Source organism: Salvelinus sp. IW2-2015, linkage group LG14, assembly GCF_002910315.2.
Source record: "Salvelinus sp. IW2-2015 linkage group LG14, ASM291031v2, whole genome shotgun sequence".
NCBI lineage: Eukaryota > Metazoa > Chordata > Actinopteri > Salmoniformes > Salmonidae > Salvelinus > Salvelinus sp. IW2-2015.
The window spans coordinates 21,763,408-21,779,159 of record NC_036854.1 but is presented as its reverse complement, the minus strand read 5'-3'; the positions used below and the strand labels follow the sequence as shown (position 1 = coordinate 21,779,159).

General features: G+C 41.1%; 1 protein-coding gene across 1 annotated transcript; it reads right to left on the bottom strand.

The window, feature by feature from the left end:
- Window positions 1–1,294: 1,294 nt before the first annotated feature.
- LOC111972551 (pro-opiomelanocortin B) lies at window positions 1,295–9,043 on the bottom strand. Its single transcript, XM_023999560.2, has 3 exons — window positions 8,883–9,043; window positions 3,018–3,150; window positions 1,295–2,815 (listed from the first exon to the last, which is right to left on the bottom strand). Exons 2-3 carry the CDS (start codon window positions 3,135–3,137, stop codon window positions 2,255–2,257), a joined length of 681 nt encoding a protein of 226 aa, XP_023855328.1. The 5' UTR covers window positions 3,138–3,150; window positions 8,883–9,043; the 3' UTR covers window positions 1,295–2,254.
- Between the last annotated feature and the right edge of the window lie 6,709 nt (window positions 9,044–15,752).

Below are 15,752 nucleotides of genomic sequence, written 5' to 3'. Positions count from 1 at the left end.
CCAGGTGAGTCCAATATCGCTGAAGCGCGACAGGAGTGAGGAGTGAGGCGCGACAGGATGACGGGAGTGAGTGATGCAGGGCAGCCTGGCGCCCTCAAGCGCCAGGGGAGGGAAGAGCGGGAGCAGACGTGACAGAAATAATGAAGAGGAATGATAGATAAAACGTATTCGGCCATTGGACATAAACCTTCAAATTCAACAATGAGTGGTTTGGAAGGAATCAGTGACAGTGGCTAACTGCAAGCATTGTAAAGCAATCACAAGCCTGCTATTCAGTGGAATGGCTGTGTGGTCCCAAATCTGGGATTAAGGGTCTCTTTTCCAAGTTAATGAAGCATGATTTGTGCCGCGCTCAAAACAACTGTTAACTCGGAACTGCGAAAACTTGACTTCAGTGAGTTCAAGACAACTGGGAAGTCGGGAATAAACAAGCTCCGACGGTGAAAATAAGTTTTGAACGGTCATCCAACTCGGAATTGTAAATCCGGCCTCTCTAAAGCTACAACCTGAAGATCAATGACGTCCTCATGATTCGACCTTGTTTTTTTCCGAGTTCCCAGTTGTTTTGAAAGCACAATAAATCCAGAGAATGTCAGACTTTGATGGACCGCCGCGCCACCTTCCTGTTCAAGTGAACACAACACAAGAAGGTGAGTCCAAAAATGTATTGTATGCTCTTACTTGGTGTACAGGGAGAATACTGTAAGAACGGCCCATGTTTTGAATTATGTCGCTGTACATTTCAATAGTGCTAAACAAATAGTTATATTGACTATGTCCGTTCTAGCTTGCTCATTAATGTCTTAATCGAAATTACGGATTGCCTTTTATCCGCTTGTCGCCCCCTTATGCCATAGTTTATACATCTCAATTGTCATTAGAAACCACATTTGTTTAAGCAAGTCAGCCATATCAGCTATATTTTTTTTAAAGGCAGTAAATGAGGCTGAATTAACTGTTTCGCTGCCAGACAAGGCTCCGCTGATAGCCAGGTGTAGCAGTGGTAAGGTGTTGGGACTGCTGTTGGGACTCTGCTGTTGGGACAGCTTCATGTAGGCCCTAACAGTTTGTGGGCACCGTTTGTCACTGTTATAGTGCAATTAATGTATTGTTTAGTGTTGTGTAGTGGCTTTGCTGGCATGCATCCCACTTGTTTATTTTTGCCCCACCAAGATTTACATGCTAAAATCGCCACTGGTTATACCTGTATATTGACAACACCATTGATTTTATCTTGGTTGCTTGTTTGGTAGACCTCAAATAAACGTAATGTACAGTACAAAAAAAGAAGTCATTTGTGTTGCTTGCCACAAAGCAGTATCTGTTTAATATATACATTTACAATATGGTACAATTTATCTCAATAAAAATAATGAGGAAAAATAGTATTCCATTTGAAATGATCTTCTCTCATACCCACTCCCTACCCCAGTCTGTCATCTATACACAGTATTCAGTATGGTCACTGTTACTGAAGACTTTCTAAGTACTTCCTTCAATTTATACTTTCTCATACAGCATTCAAGCCAAGGCCATACATGAATTCTACAGCTATCAATGGTCCTATTCAATCAAAACCGTTATGGGCTATCTAGGGCAATGCTAATATCCCTTTCATATACAGACAAAAATCCCACTTTTACCATGCCAGCTTTTTATACAGTACAAGCTTTTTTTTGTCAATCTGAAAGGGGTAAGGGTAAAAAAAACATGTTAATTTAAAACCCAGCTAAAGACCTAGTCATGATTCCTGTATTTTCACAGACCCTCTAACCAAAATACAGCTATCAGGTCTGTGTACAGTATGGTTCTCCGCTTCTTTGCAGGCAAATTAATTAACACTTCCATTGTTTAACGGCACCACCTACCYTCCCAATTTGCCAGTTACCCACTGATATGTATAAAAGGGCATACCTGCAAATAAGTTGTAAATAAGGGGCTGTTTGAAAGGGGGGCCGTATAAACATTGCCTTATCTTTTTTACAGGTAACATACTATAAATTGTCTGAAATGTATATAAGAAAGATGATTTTGACTTATTTGTTGTTTCATTGTTTTATATTGCGGAGCTATAATTCGTTTTTTGTGTTACTCTGGAAACTTGGCTACAGATTAAATACGACCCTTAGTTTTCAACAGTTGCCACTGGTCTTCAAAACATTCAGTTCATCTTTCCTCTTTTCCTCTTTACTACACTCATCCCATCCCTCCCCTCCCCTCCCTTCCCTCTATCCCTTGTTCTTGCTGCMCTCCTCTACTGCTCGTTCTTAAGGATGACGTGCTTGAGCAGCGTGATCAGGGGCTTGTGGGATTGCTGGGCATATGGCTTCATGAAGCCACCGTAGCGCTTGATAGCGGTTGGGCTGCCCCAGCGGAAGTGACCCATCCGATAGGACCCATCCTTCTTATCCTGCAGCCCCGTCACAGTGAGGGTTCTGGGGACTACCTTGGTCTGAGCCTTGGCCCCCTGGTTACCCAGAGCTCCCGCCATCTCGTCCTCCCAGCTGCTCAGCTGCCTGCGTGCCTGCAGGGGAAAGTTGCCCTCGGAGGAGTCCCCCCCTTCCAGACTGGAGGCATAGACTTTGATGGGGCGGCGTTTGCGCCCAATAGGTTTGCCCCAGCGGAAGTGCTCCATGGAGTAGGAGTGTCTCTTGTCGCTGTGGGGCTCAGGGTCAGCATCCAGGGCTCTCTCTCCAGAGGTCAGGGCTGCCAACAGGATGCCCAGGGAGAGGCTCTCCTCAGTGGACTGCTGGGCAGCCGATCTGGGCTCTGGGGATTCGTCCTGGAGCCCAGACCTGAACAGGTGGATGCACTCCTGCCAGACGGAAGAAGAACAGGAGACGGGAGTTCAAKACAAATGGATGGACAGGAACAGTGTTTAGTGATATATGGATGGATGGGTTAAAGAACAATCCATGAATAGTGAGTGACGAAAATTGCTATAAGTGATGATTAAATCTTATACTGATTTTGATGATGATTAATGAATGAAGGTGATGATTTTAACTCTGACTCACGAGTATCTTGTCCTCTGAAGGGAGGTCTTTGCAGTGGGAGCTATCCCAGCACTGCCCCCCCACCTTGGGGTTGCACACACACACCACCACCACCGCTAACAGCCAGGACGCACACACCATATTCAACCTATCACTGCACAAGACACACAGAGGCACAGGGAGGATTAGCCAATGACAAAGACATGTACAATTATTGAATTCTGATCAGAAACACGTCATGAAAATAGACTGCAGATGATGAGGCGCATAGAGGAATAGGGCTTGAGTCTGTGGTCATTTCACCAGCAGTTCTACTTCCTCTTGATCAACTTTATTCCTGTCCTGCATCAATCTGAAATAAGCCCTTACATTGAATAAAAAGTATGTATGACACAAAAGTGAATGAATGCAGTATTCACAGGTAAACTGGTGAAGGGCAAACTATAAGAAGGATGGATTAGAACCCATACCATTGGAATTCTATCACCCAACGTATGTGACGCTCAGACATTCTTTTCTTGGATGACTTCACTGACCTTTGTTAATCTGTTGCTCCTATATATCAGTGCCCTTGTGAACACACACACACAACACAGATATGGAGCTCATTCATGCACCTGTCCCACACATACACTGGAACATTTTCTATAAAATACTGTGGAAGATGTGCAAAGGAAGTCTCTGAATGGGAGGCAGCCTTCAATGGCCTTGTGACGCATCTCCCCTAGTCTACTGCCCCCTGTTATCTTTAAGTTAGCAGTTAGCACATGTTAAAGTTGACAAACCACTGCTCCTGTTTTTTATTTATTTTTATTTTACCGTTATTTTACCAGGTAAGTTGACTGAGAACACGTTCTCATTTGCAGCAACGACCTGGGGAATAGTTACAGGGGAGAGGAGGGGGATGAATGAGCCAATTGTAAACTGTTCCCTATATCCTTAACCTTGTGGCTGTACCTCAGTCATCCCATCACTGATAACCATACAGGTGTTCTATAATAGAACCTAGAACATCCAATTATGTATTTTCATTCAGAAAAAGATCCCAGCAAACCATAACTGGTTCTGTAAATGTTCCCAGAACATATTATTAAGAACATTCCCCTCAAAAATTATAATAACACAAAATCTRTCCAGTTGTGTTGATGATTATACAATCTTTGTATTAGGATGTTAAAAACATACCTCTGATTTTGCAAGAATGTTCCGAACATACTGTACTAACACCAGGTACTGTATGAAGGCAGGAATGTGTTGCCTTAAATAATAACGAAACACCTTTTACTGAACATACAACATACTTTTACTGAACATACTAAAACAGTGACTGAAAAAATGAATAAAGTATTGAGTTACAATTTAACTGTGAGTGTTTTGTCATGGCATTCTTACTGCTGTGGAGTTCTCTGACAAACTCAATAGATCTACGTCTGTGGAAACTTGTCTCGCCTTAATCAGAATGTTATACCCTTTATTATTTCTTACTCTACCAATCAATTATATATACAGTACTTTTAGTTCCCTACAAACGTGATTTCAGAAATCATATTACATTTGTATTATTGCATGATAGATTGTGGTGAGGTGTAAATAGATGTGAATATGTACTAAGAGTAAGCCGTAGTTGGAATCTTATAGCCATAATTTGAATCTTGCAAAGGGAAATCCAATGGAAACATTAGGATTTGAAAGAAAGAGACGATTAAATTAATTATTTTTCTATCTCAATTGCAAAGGCAAATATGAGACATAATTCTTTGATTAACCTCTACGGGATCGGTGTCCCCCCGTGGGATAGTTGAGCTAACGTGCACTAATATGATTAGCATGACGTTGTAAGTAAAAAGAACATTTCCCAGGACATAGACATGTCCYATATGGGAAGAAAGCTTAAATTCTTGTTAATCTAATTTTGCACTGTCCTATTTACAGCAGCTGTTACAGTGAAAAAATACCATGCTATTGTTTGAGGAGAGTGCACAAAAAAAAAAACTTTTATCACGGCAGCTGGTTTGATACATTCACCTCTGAAGGTAAATAATGTACTTACATTCAGTAATCTTGCTCTGATTTTTAATCCTGAGGGTCCCAGAGATAAAATGTAGCATAGTTTTGTTTGATAAAATAAATGTTCATATTCAAATGTAGGAATTGGGTTCCACAGGTTGAACCCCTGCTGTGTCTGTGCCTGAACAGCTTTATGTAAAGAATGAAACAGCTCCATCCTGGTGGCTTAGCAGACTAAGCAGCCTAGGGGGCTGTAAGATAGCAGATTGCTGGTTCAATTCTACTTGATGACCTTTCTTTAAAAAAGCTCTAACTATGTTTGGAAAATACCCTAATAAATGATCATACAAGGGGTACCGGWACCGAGTCTATGTGTAGGGGTACGGGTTAGTTGAGGTAATCGATTTAATATGTACATGTAGGTAGGGGTGAAGTGACTATGCATAGATAATAATCAGAGAGTAGCAGCAGTGTATGTGAAGAATGTGAATGCATGTGCGTGTGGCTTCAAAATGCATATGTGTGTGTCCCCGTGTTTGTGTGTTGGAGTGTCAGTGTAGTGAGATACACTACATGTCCAAAAGTATGTGGACACGTGCTCGTCGAACATCTCATTCCAAAGTAATGGGCATTAATATGGAGTTGGTCCCCCCTTTGCTGCTATACCAGCGTCCACTCTTCTGGGAAGACGTTCAACTAGATGTTGGAAAATCTAGATGTTGGAACAATTCTTCCACACCGATCTCGACATACCATTTCTGTATGGACCTCRCTTTGTGCACAGGGGAATTGTCATGCTGAAATGGGAAAGGGCCTTCCCCAAACTGTTGCCACAAAGTTGGAAGCACAGAATATTCTAAAATGTCTTTGTATAATGTTGCATTAAGATTTCCCTTCACTGGAACTAAGGGGCCTAGCCCGAACCATGAAAAACAGCCCCAGACCATTATTTCTCCTCCACCAAACTTTACAGTTGGCACTATGAATTCAGGTAGCATTATCCTGGCAAACCCAGATTAGTCCGTCGGACTGCCAGATGATGAAGCGTGTTTCATCACTACAGAGAACACATTTCCACTGCTCCAGAGTCCAATGGCACGAGCTTTACACCACTTCAGCCGACGCTTGGTATTGAACATGGTGATCTCAGGCTTGTTTGCAGCTGCTCGCCCATGGAAACCCGTTTCATTTAGCTCCCGACTAACAGTTATTGTGCTGACGTTGCTTCCAGAGGCAGTTTGGAACTTGGTAGTTAGTGTTGCAAACGAGGAAAGAAGATTTTTATGCGCTACGAGCTTCAGCACTCGGCGGTCCCGTTCTGTGAGCTTGTGTGGCCTACCACTTCGAGGCTGAGCTTCTGTTGCTCCTAGACATTTCCACTTCACAGTAACAGCACTTACAGTTGACCGGGGCAGCTCTTGCAGGGCAGAAATTTGACGAACTGACTTGTTGGAAAGGTGGCATCCTATGACGGTGCAACGTTGAAAGTCACTGAGCTCTTCAGTAGGGGCCATTCTACTGCCAATGTTTGTCTATGGAGATTGCATGGCTATGTGCTCGATTTTATACACCTATTAGCAACRGTGTGGCTGAAATAGCCAATACCACTAATTTTAAGGGGTGCCCACGTACTTTTGGCCGTGTAGTGCATGTGTGAGTGTGTGGTTAGAGTCCAGTGAGTGTACATCAAGCCTGTGCAAGAGAGTCAGTGCAGAAAATAAAATATAGGGGGGGGGGTTAGCCATTTGATTAACTGGTCATTAGTCTTATGGCTTGGGAGTAGAAGCTGTTAAGGAGTCCCAGACTTGGCACTCTGGTACTGCTTGCCATGCGGTAGCAGAGAGAACAGTCAATGACATGGGTGGCTGAAGTCTTTTACCATGTTTAGGGCCTTCTTCTGACACCACCTGGTATAGAGGTCCTGGATGGCAGGAAGCTCGGCTCAGTGATGTACTGGATGTATTGGAACATCATGTCATGAATTTGCAGAATAACTTTATAACAGTCTCACAGGAATGTTTCTTGTTTGTTTGTTGTAGGTGTTAGTAGTAATACTGTATATCCACCAACATTAGTTGAATTCCAGGAATGTTCTCCAACATTTTCTATTTCACCTACATTTTATTGCTGAAGTGTGTTCAGGGAACGCTAATGGACACATGACACTGTACCTATGTGAGAGTCTCCATGGACATTAGCAGAACGGCCCTGTAATGTTTTCATAACCAATTCAACTGTATCCAGACATAATTTCCTGACGTATGTTCAAGGAATTCTTTTGGAACATAAGGTCATAACGTCACACTAACTTTATGAGACCATTCATTGTAGAAATATTCCCTGCTTCTTTTTTTTCTCACATATCCATCAAAATAAGCAGAATGTTCCTGTAATGTTTCCTCAGAACCCTTTCTATTGCTCCCACATTTTGTTGTGGCAGTATGTTCTAAGAATATACCGGAACATTGTGTTATTACATTCCCTGGCAACCTAATGAGAACCTTGGGGGAATGTTCTGTAGTAGTTTTAACAGGTGTTGTGCACAACATGTTAGTGAATGTGTCGGAGAAAATTCCAAGGATATACTCTATTTGGTGATCAAAAACATTCTTAGAATGTACGTGGGATGGTATCAGATGATTAACTCAAACCTTAACAAGAATTGAATGGGAATGTTAACTAATGTCCTGGGAATGTTCCCGGTTTGCTGAGAATAAGTTAGGCTCTGCATTGCAGAAAGGTCAGCCACTTGTTTCGTCAGAAAGACTAGAGGAGGAAATGCCATTTGCTTTTGAATTGCTCAAAAAAAGGTTATCTTGGGGGGAAATTACCATTGATTTTACAGTAACTTTTCAACTCTACTCAATTGATGATGACAAATACATTAACACACAAGTATACCTTTGTGTCCGAAAGTTACAGTAAAATAAGTATTCCCCCAATATTCTTCTAATTACTAACAAAGTAGTTTATATATTTTTTATATTATTATTACTACAAAAAGTGATGTTATGAGTTGGTAGTCCATGCATGCATGTTCATATTTCCTCTCCCTGATCAATTGATACCTAATCAATATTTCTCATCTCTCTACTTTACGACAATAATCTCACTGAATGATTTGGTGTTGTATTAGACAGATTTGATTGTATTGGAATTGAATAATCACACCTTCTTCGCTATTGTAATGAATAGATGGTATGTGGGCAGACCTCACAGTCACAGTAACAGTCTGTGCCTTCTACAGTATGTACCTTTTATAAACCATCCTCTAGCACTAAGCTTCGCTCTCCAAGGAGACGCTCACATACACAGCAGTATAGTAGTGCATTACATTATTGTTTGAAATTATTATTATCAGGAGCAGTTTTTATTAAACCTTTGATATGCACCTTGCAAGAACTTTGAACGTTACCAAATTTGAATTCTTACTTATAACTTAACATTAATTTCATCATTATTTGATAGTACAAGTGTTGGATGTGTCCAATCATTTGTGTCCTAAATAATTGGAATATTAGTTATCTTAGTTGATATACAGTACATTTTCGATGTTTATTTAAATGCCAATTTACTAATCTGTGTTTAATAGAGATGAACATTATCAGCCTTAAATTTATCCAACAAATCTATTTAAAACATAATGAAATATATATTGCAGATAAGCAGATTAGTCAGCTTACCTCCGCTAATATTCAGGGTAGGAATGTTAACATGCAATAGACCTGTGCAATTATCTAAAATCATACTTATGCTCACAACCTAGTGCTAAGTCTTACTAATAATTCTCAACAAAATAAGACAACAGCTAATTCAGAGCATGAATGGAAAAGGATGCAGAAGTTTGCTGTTGCTCTTCAGCAGGTTCATCTTTCTTACCTTCTTTCACTTTCTCCTTTTGTTCTTCCACAGGTCTCCTGTCTTACTCTGCAGGATCTCACAGCGCAGAATGGAATCACTCCTTCTCTCTCTCTCTCTCTCTTCCCTTGGTTGTCTGATCAATTTCTTTGTAGGAATTTGTCCTGTGTCTATGTCTGTGAGGTGGGAGCTCCTTTTATACTGTAGCCAAAGACACGTGTGGGTGGGTAGGGGGCTAGGGGTGGGGAGGTCATAGGAAATTCCACACTCACACACTTTCCCCCTCTCTCTCTAATCGATGCTGGCTCACGTTACAGGATGACAGGTGAGGTCTTAGCAGATAGCTGCCACTTGTTGAGTCATGTCATAGCAACTAACGTTGTGTTTCTTTGCGTTAATCAGTTTTTGAATCATATGTGTACGTTGGAAAATTGACACATCTCTTTCTGGGTTTAAAAGGTGACACTGACATCTGAGGTTCTCTCCAGCCCCTATTGTCAGTAGATGGATACTCAAAGAGGTGCTAAACACTGCTACCTAATCAGCTACGTAGGAGTGATGTGGAGTAACATGTTTTCATAGGAGAAAGGGCAGCAGCAGGCAGCGTGCAGATTGAGTTGGTTCCATTGGTTTTCATCAAGGATAACATTTAAGGCCAGATCAAATTTTTATCAGAAATCTGACTCATTGATGATCACACATCATTACTACACCTTAATAAACATTTAGAAGTTGGGTTGTAGAGGGACAAGCAAACACTCTTTCCACCTTACACACACACACATGCAGGATTGAGCAAGGAACACACACACACACACACACACACACACACACACACACACACACACACACACACACACACACACACACACACACACACACACACACACACACACACACACACACACACACACACACACACACACACACACACACACACACACACACACACACACATACACACACACACACTGTAGGGTTGCAAAACAGAATTATCTATAATTTTGGCCATCTATGGTAACTAGGAATTTATTCTTAAATATATATATTTTAAATGTATTCATGTATTCATGTATTTATATCTGTGTCCATATATTGTCCACAAGTTTTTAGTGGATAGACCATTATGATCAAGAGAAAACAGCCTAATTAATTTAAAAAAGCATCTAATCAACAATTAAATAAATTCCAATGAACTCTGCAACCCATTTACATTTACAGCAAACACATATTGACAGATGAAAATAAGTAAAGCACGTCAAAATATTAAGGATATTTCATGCTGAAGCCCTCCCTTTTAACACCAACGGTATTCATAAAGTTGATGGGTTATATTTAGGATAATGTTGTACAGCTTTTGTCATAAAAAAAATGTAAATATTAAAATTGTGTTAATTTACGATGTAATTTATTTGACATGTTATAAACTTATAAAGTTACCAGTAATACAGTATACCCTCCCTTTGCAACCCTACACATCAGTGGAGGCTGCTGAGGGGAGGACAGCTCACAATTATGGCTGGAAATTAGCGAATGGAATGACATCAAACATATGGAACCCATGTGTTTGATTTATTTAAACCATTCCATGTATTCCACTCCAGCCATTACCATAAGCCTGTCCTGCCCAACTAAGGTGCCACCAACCTCTTGTGCTACACACACATTGTGAAAAACAATGGTTTCCATTGCAGTGGATGATGACCTGAATACACCATTGTGACTGCTCCATATAATTAAAGGAAACAAGATACAGAAAAATACCACAGAAATCTCTGTTAGGGGCTGGAGAAAGAAAGCAATTACACTTAGTTATTGACAGATTTTTCTAGAAACAAAGGTTTTACCCAGTTTACAGTACATTTGGAATTGATTTGTAAACAGAAAGGGAACTTTAGGCTAGCCACAGAATGTCAGAGGGTGACATGGTGGATTCCAAACATAACGCTTTTCTCTCTCCAATAAAATGTTGCTTTGATGTTGCAAAACGTATATTGAAAAGAGTATTGAACAATTGTATTTTTTTGCTTTAAAGGGGACATCAGCAGTTGAAACTTTAACAAAGCTTACCTCCGCCTCTGATTCGGTTGAAAGCTGAGGGATGGATGAGGTTGGATAAATGTACCCACTCTCAAATTCATTGACAGAGYTATGGATGCATGGCTATGGCCATCCATGATATTAAAATGAGAGTTTTAACCAAGTTTTTGAGGCTATATAGTGTTTGTTTACATTTACCTAGTTTACAAACATCGGAGTAAAACATGCTTATATTTGGGGTTCTGATGGGGTGTGAGGCATGTATAAGATACATTTCAACGAATATAATATAATTAATTTACAAGTCCAAACATGGATGTAGCTACTGCAGATTGCCACTTTCAAAATAGATTTTTTTTAATTGAAAAGCTACATTAGCTCAAAGACCTGAACTTGGGTGTGTGGTGTGTGTGTGTGTGTGTGTGTGTGTGTGTGTGTGTGTGGTGTGTGTGTGTGTGTGTGTTGTGTGTGTGTGTGTGTGTGTGTGTGTGTGTGTGTGTGTGTGTGTGTGTGTGTGTGTGTGTGTGTGTGTGTGTGTGTGTGTGTGTGTGTGTGTGTGTGTGTGTGTGTGTGTGTGTGTGTGTGTGTGTGTGTGTGTGTGTGGTGTGTGTGTGTGTGTGTGTGTGTGTGTGTGTGTGTGTGTGTGTGTGTGTGTGTGTGTGTGTGAGCGTCTGTTTTTGTTTTGGTTGGGTTAGGAGGCTTTTAATGTTTGGTTACTCAAATGTACATGAAACCAGATGAACACACACTTTGATATTTGGCATGCATTTCTAGGAAAGTTGTTCTGTGCTCTGTCAAATAGTTATTCAGCAGCAAGCTTGTCTGAACATGAACTAAGTGTGAAGTGGGTAATCTACATTGATCCCATGGAAATGTCAAAATGCTCCAACATAACCTGTAGGCGTAGGATCTTAATTTGATCACCTTGTTGTTGCTGGAAATTTTCTGCACATTTGTAGTGTATTCAAGGTTTAAAAAGGCTTCTAAATTTTGCAATTCCCACTTAAAAATGTCAGACTTGATTTGCCCTAACAAAAAATGTATCAACCCCTACAAAAATGTCCATTAATTATAATTCACATAATAATTCACATTTCCTGTTGCTGCATGATTATTTTCCTGCTGTGAGAAACTGATCAAATTAAGATCTTACACCTGTATATGYTTTATTATGAGCCATCAAAACAAAATATTTCAGGTTGATTTAAGAGCCCTATAAACTCAGGGATAGGGAAACTTTCTTTACATGACAGCCTGTAAAGTTTTAAGGGTTAGGATTGGGGTTATGGCYAGGGATGGATTTGAACCATGGTGTGGACATGAAACTAGAGTTAAGGTTTTTAAACCCTTACCCTAGCTTCATGTCCACATCCCAGCTCATCCCTAAATCCTACCACAGTGGCGATTTTAGCGTGTGAATCTTGGTGGGACAAACCCTCCAACATTATTTTAGATGCATGCCAGCAAATCCACAACACTAAACAATACATTAATTGCACTAAAACGGTGACAAATGATGCCCACAATGTTACAGTATGGCCTACATAAAGCTGTCCCAACAGCAGAGCTTTATTTTCAGCACCATGGCTTGAATCCTTACCACTGCTACACCTGGCTATCAGCAGAGCCTTGTCTTCAGAATATGGGCTGTTCTTACAGTGTTCTCCCTGTACACCAAGTCAGAACCGTAGGATAAATAAAGGGAGCATATAAGCAGACAATGAAAGCTCTTACAATATTCTATGATTACATTTCTCAAAAACAGGTTATAGGCTAAATGTGCACCACCAAGTCAGAACAGCAGGTGAAATTAAGAGGTGAAAATAGACCAAATTATTAGGGTGAGGCACATGGGCTACTCACCTTATTGTGCTGTGCTCACTTGAACAGGAAGGTGGCACGGCGGCCCTTCATGGGCGAATTTTGTCATCAAACTTCGTCATCAAAGTCTGTCACTCTTTGGATTTATGGTGCTTTCAAGACAACTGGGAACTCGGAAAAAAGGTTGACTCATGATGACGTCACTGATTTTCAGGTTGTAGCTCTAGAAAGAGGCCCGAGTTCCTGATTTACAATTCCGAGTTGGATGAAAGTTCAAAATGTATTTTCCCAGTCGTAGCTAATTTTTCCAGAGTTCCCAGTTGTCTTGAACTCACTAAAGTCAGATTTTGCAGTTCCAAGTTAACAGTTGTTTTGAGCGCGGCACAAATCAGACAGCATGGCCAATGTTGAATGTTTATCATTTTAAACTAGGAGAATAGACCCATAGATCTTAGACTTTGGACCACAAAGCCACTCCACTGAATAGCAGGCTAATGATTGCTTTGCAATGCTAACAGTTAGCCACTGATTCCTTCCAAACCACTCATTGTTGAATTTGCGATTTCCAACTTGTTGTGTAATGTTTACGTACAATGGTCAATGAGCACCGATACGTTTTATCTATAATTTCTCTACATTATTTCTCTTCATATGACAAGAATTTAAAAGGATTTGCCAGTAGGTTGTCGACTTGATTCATGATGACTGCTAGCTAAGATTTTGAAAGTATGATGTTGACATGATCAGTCCAATCAAAGCTACTGTAGATACTGTATAACGTGATTTGACGTCATTTTATCTGTGGCCAATGACCTTGAGCCTTCTTGGATGGGCAGTTCTAATGTAACTCAATGGCAGCAGCCAAGGGGCAACAATTTTTTAGCTCTACCCTTAGACTTGGTGGTGATGGAGTGTCCCCATGAGTGACAGAACACTGAACCATTCACGACGCAACGAGCTAGGCTGAAACACCTGCATTTTGAAGCTGCCTTACTCAAGAAAACTAAAAAGAGAGAATGTTTATATGCAGCTTTATTAACTCAATGATATGTACTTTTCTTTTTACATTGTTTGCAAACTGATATGTGACACGTATTAATTCTAAAATAACATGCAAAACAGGCAAACCCACTTTTTTTTAACAAAACATTTATTTTATTATTATTTTTTGCAAAAAATGTGGGGTTCAAACAGCCCCACCTGCCCTGAATGACGGGCCGCCACTGCCTACCCCTAGCTTCATGTCCACATCACAGCTCCTCCCTTCCCCTAACCCTTTTTATGGGCTCCCGAGTGGCTCAGTGTTCTAAGACACTTCATTTCAGTCACTGCAGTACCTGGTTCAAATCCAGGCTGCATCACATCCGGCCATGATTGGGAGTCCTATAGTGCGGCGCACAATTGGCCCAGTGTCGCCGGGGTAGGCCATCATTGTAAATAAGAATTTGTTTTTAACTGACTTGCCTAGTTAAATAAAGGTAAAAAAACTAACCTATCCTGGTCTCATAAAATACAAAACATGATGAAATGTTTTATATTTTTGCAAACGYGTAACATAAACTCAGCAAAAAAAGAAACAGCCCTTTTTCAGGACCCTGTCTTTCAAAAATAATTAGTAAAAAACCAAGTAACTTCACAGATCTTCATTGTAAATGGTTTAAATACTGTTTCCCATGCTTGCTCAATGAACCATACAAAATTAATGAACATGCACATGTGGAACGTTCGTTAAGACACTAACAGCTTACAGACGGAATGCAATTAAGGTCACCGTTTTGAAAACATAGGACACTAAAGAGGCCTTTCTACTGACTCTGAAAAACACCAAAAGAAAGATGCCCAGGGTTCCTGCTCATCTGCGTGAACATGCCTTAGGCACGCTGCAAGAAGGCATGAGGACTGCAGATGTGGCCTAAGACAGCGCTACAGGGAGACAGGAAGGACAGCTGATTGTCCTCGCAGTGGCAGACCACATGTAACAACACCTGCACAGGATCGGTACATCCGAACATCACACCTGCGGGACAGGTACAGGATGGCAACAACAACTGCCCGAGTTACACCAGGAACGCACAATCCCTCCATCAGTGCTCAGACTGGCCACAATAGGCTGAGAGAGGCTAGACTGAGGGCTTGTAGGCCTGTAAGGCAGGTCCTCACCAGACATCACCGGCAACAACATCGCCTATGGGCACAAACCCACCGTCGCTGGACCAGACACGACTGGCAAAAAGTGCTCTTCACTGACAAGTTGCGGTTTTGTCTCACCAGGGGTAATGGTCAGATTCGCGTTTATCGTCGAAGGAATGAGCGTTACACCGAGGCCGCTGGAGCGGGATTGATTTGGAGGTGGAGGGTCCGTCATGGTCTGGGGTGGTGTGTCACAGCATCATCGGACTAAACTTGTTGTCATTGCAGGCAATCACAACGCTGTGCGTTACAGGGAAGACATCCTCCTCCCTCATATGGTACTCTTCCTGCAGGCTCATCCTGACATGACCCTCCAACATGACAATGCCACCAGCCATACTGCTCGTTCTGTGCGTGATTTCCTGCAAGACAGGAATGTCAGTGTTCTACCATGGCCAGCGAAGAGCCCGGATCTCAATCACATTGAGCACATCTGGGACCTGTTGGATCGGAGGGTGAGGGCTAGGGCCATTCCCCCTAGAAATGTCCTGGAACTTGCCGGTGCCTTGGTGGATGAGTGGGTAACATCTCACAGCAAGAACTGGCAAATCGGTGCAGTCCACGAGGAGGAGATGCACTCAGTACTTAATGCAGCTGGTGCCAACCAGATACTGACTGCTACTTTTGATTTTGACCCCCTTTGTTCAGGGACACATTATTCCATTTCTGTTAGTCACATGTCTGTGGAACTTGTTCAGTTTATGTCTCAGTTGTTGAATCTTTGTTATGTTCATACAAATATTTAACAGTTAAGTTTGCTGAAAATAAAAGCAATTGACAGTGAGAGGACGTTTTTTTGTTGAGTTTATAATATGAATTGTAATTTGTAACATATAAGAA

Bases quoted from the DNA above. Each gene is read 5' to 3' on its own strand.
- LOC111972551 (XM_023999560.2), bottom strand. From the start codon at position 3,137: ATGGTGTGTGCGTCCTGGCTGTTAGCGGTGGTGGTGGTGTGTGTGTGC. The intron at 2,816-3,017 runs GTGAGTCAGAGT...TCCGTCTGGCAG, and splicing joins CTTCAGAGGACAAGATACTC to GAGTGCATCCACCTGTTCAG.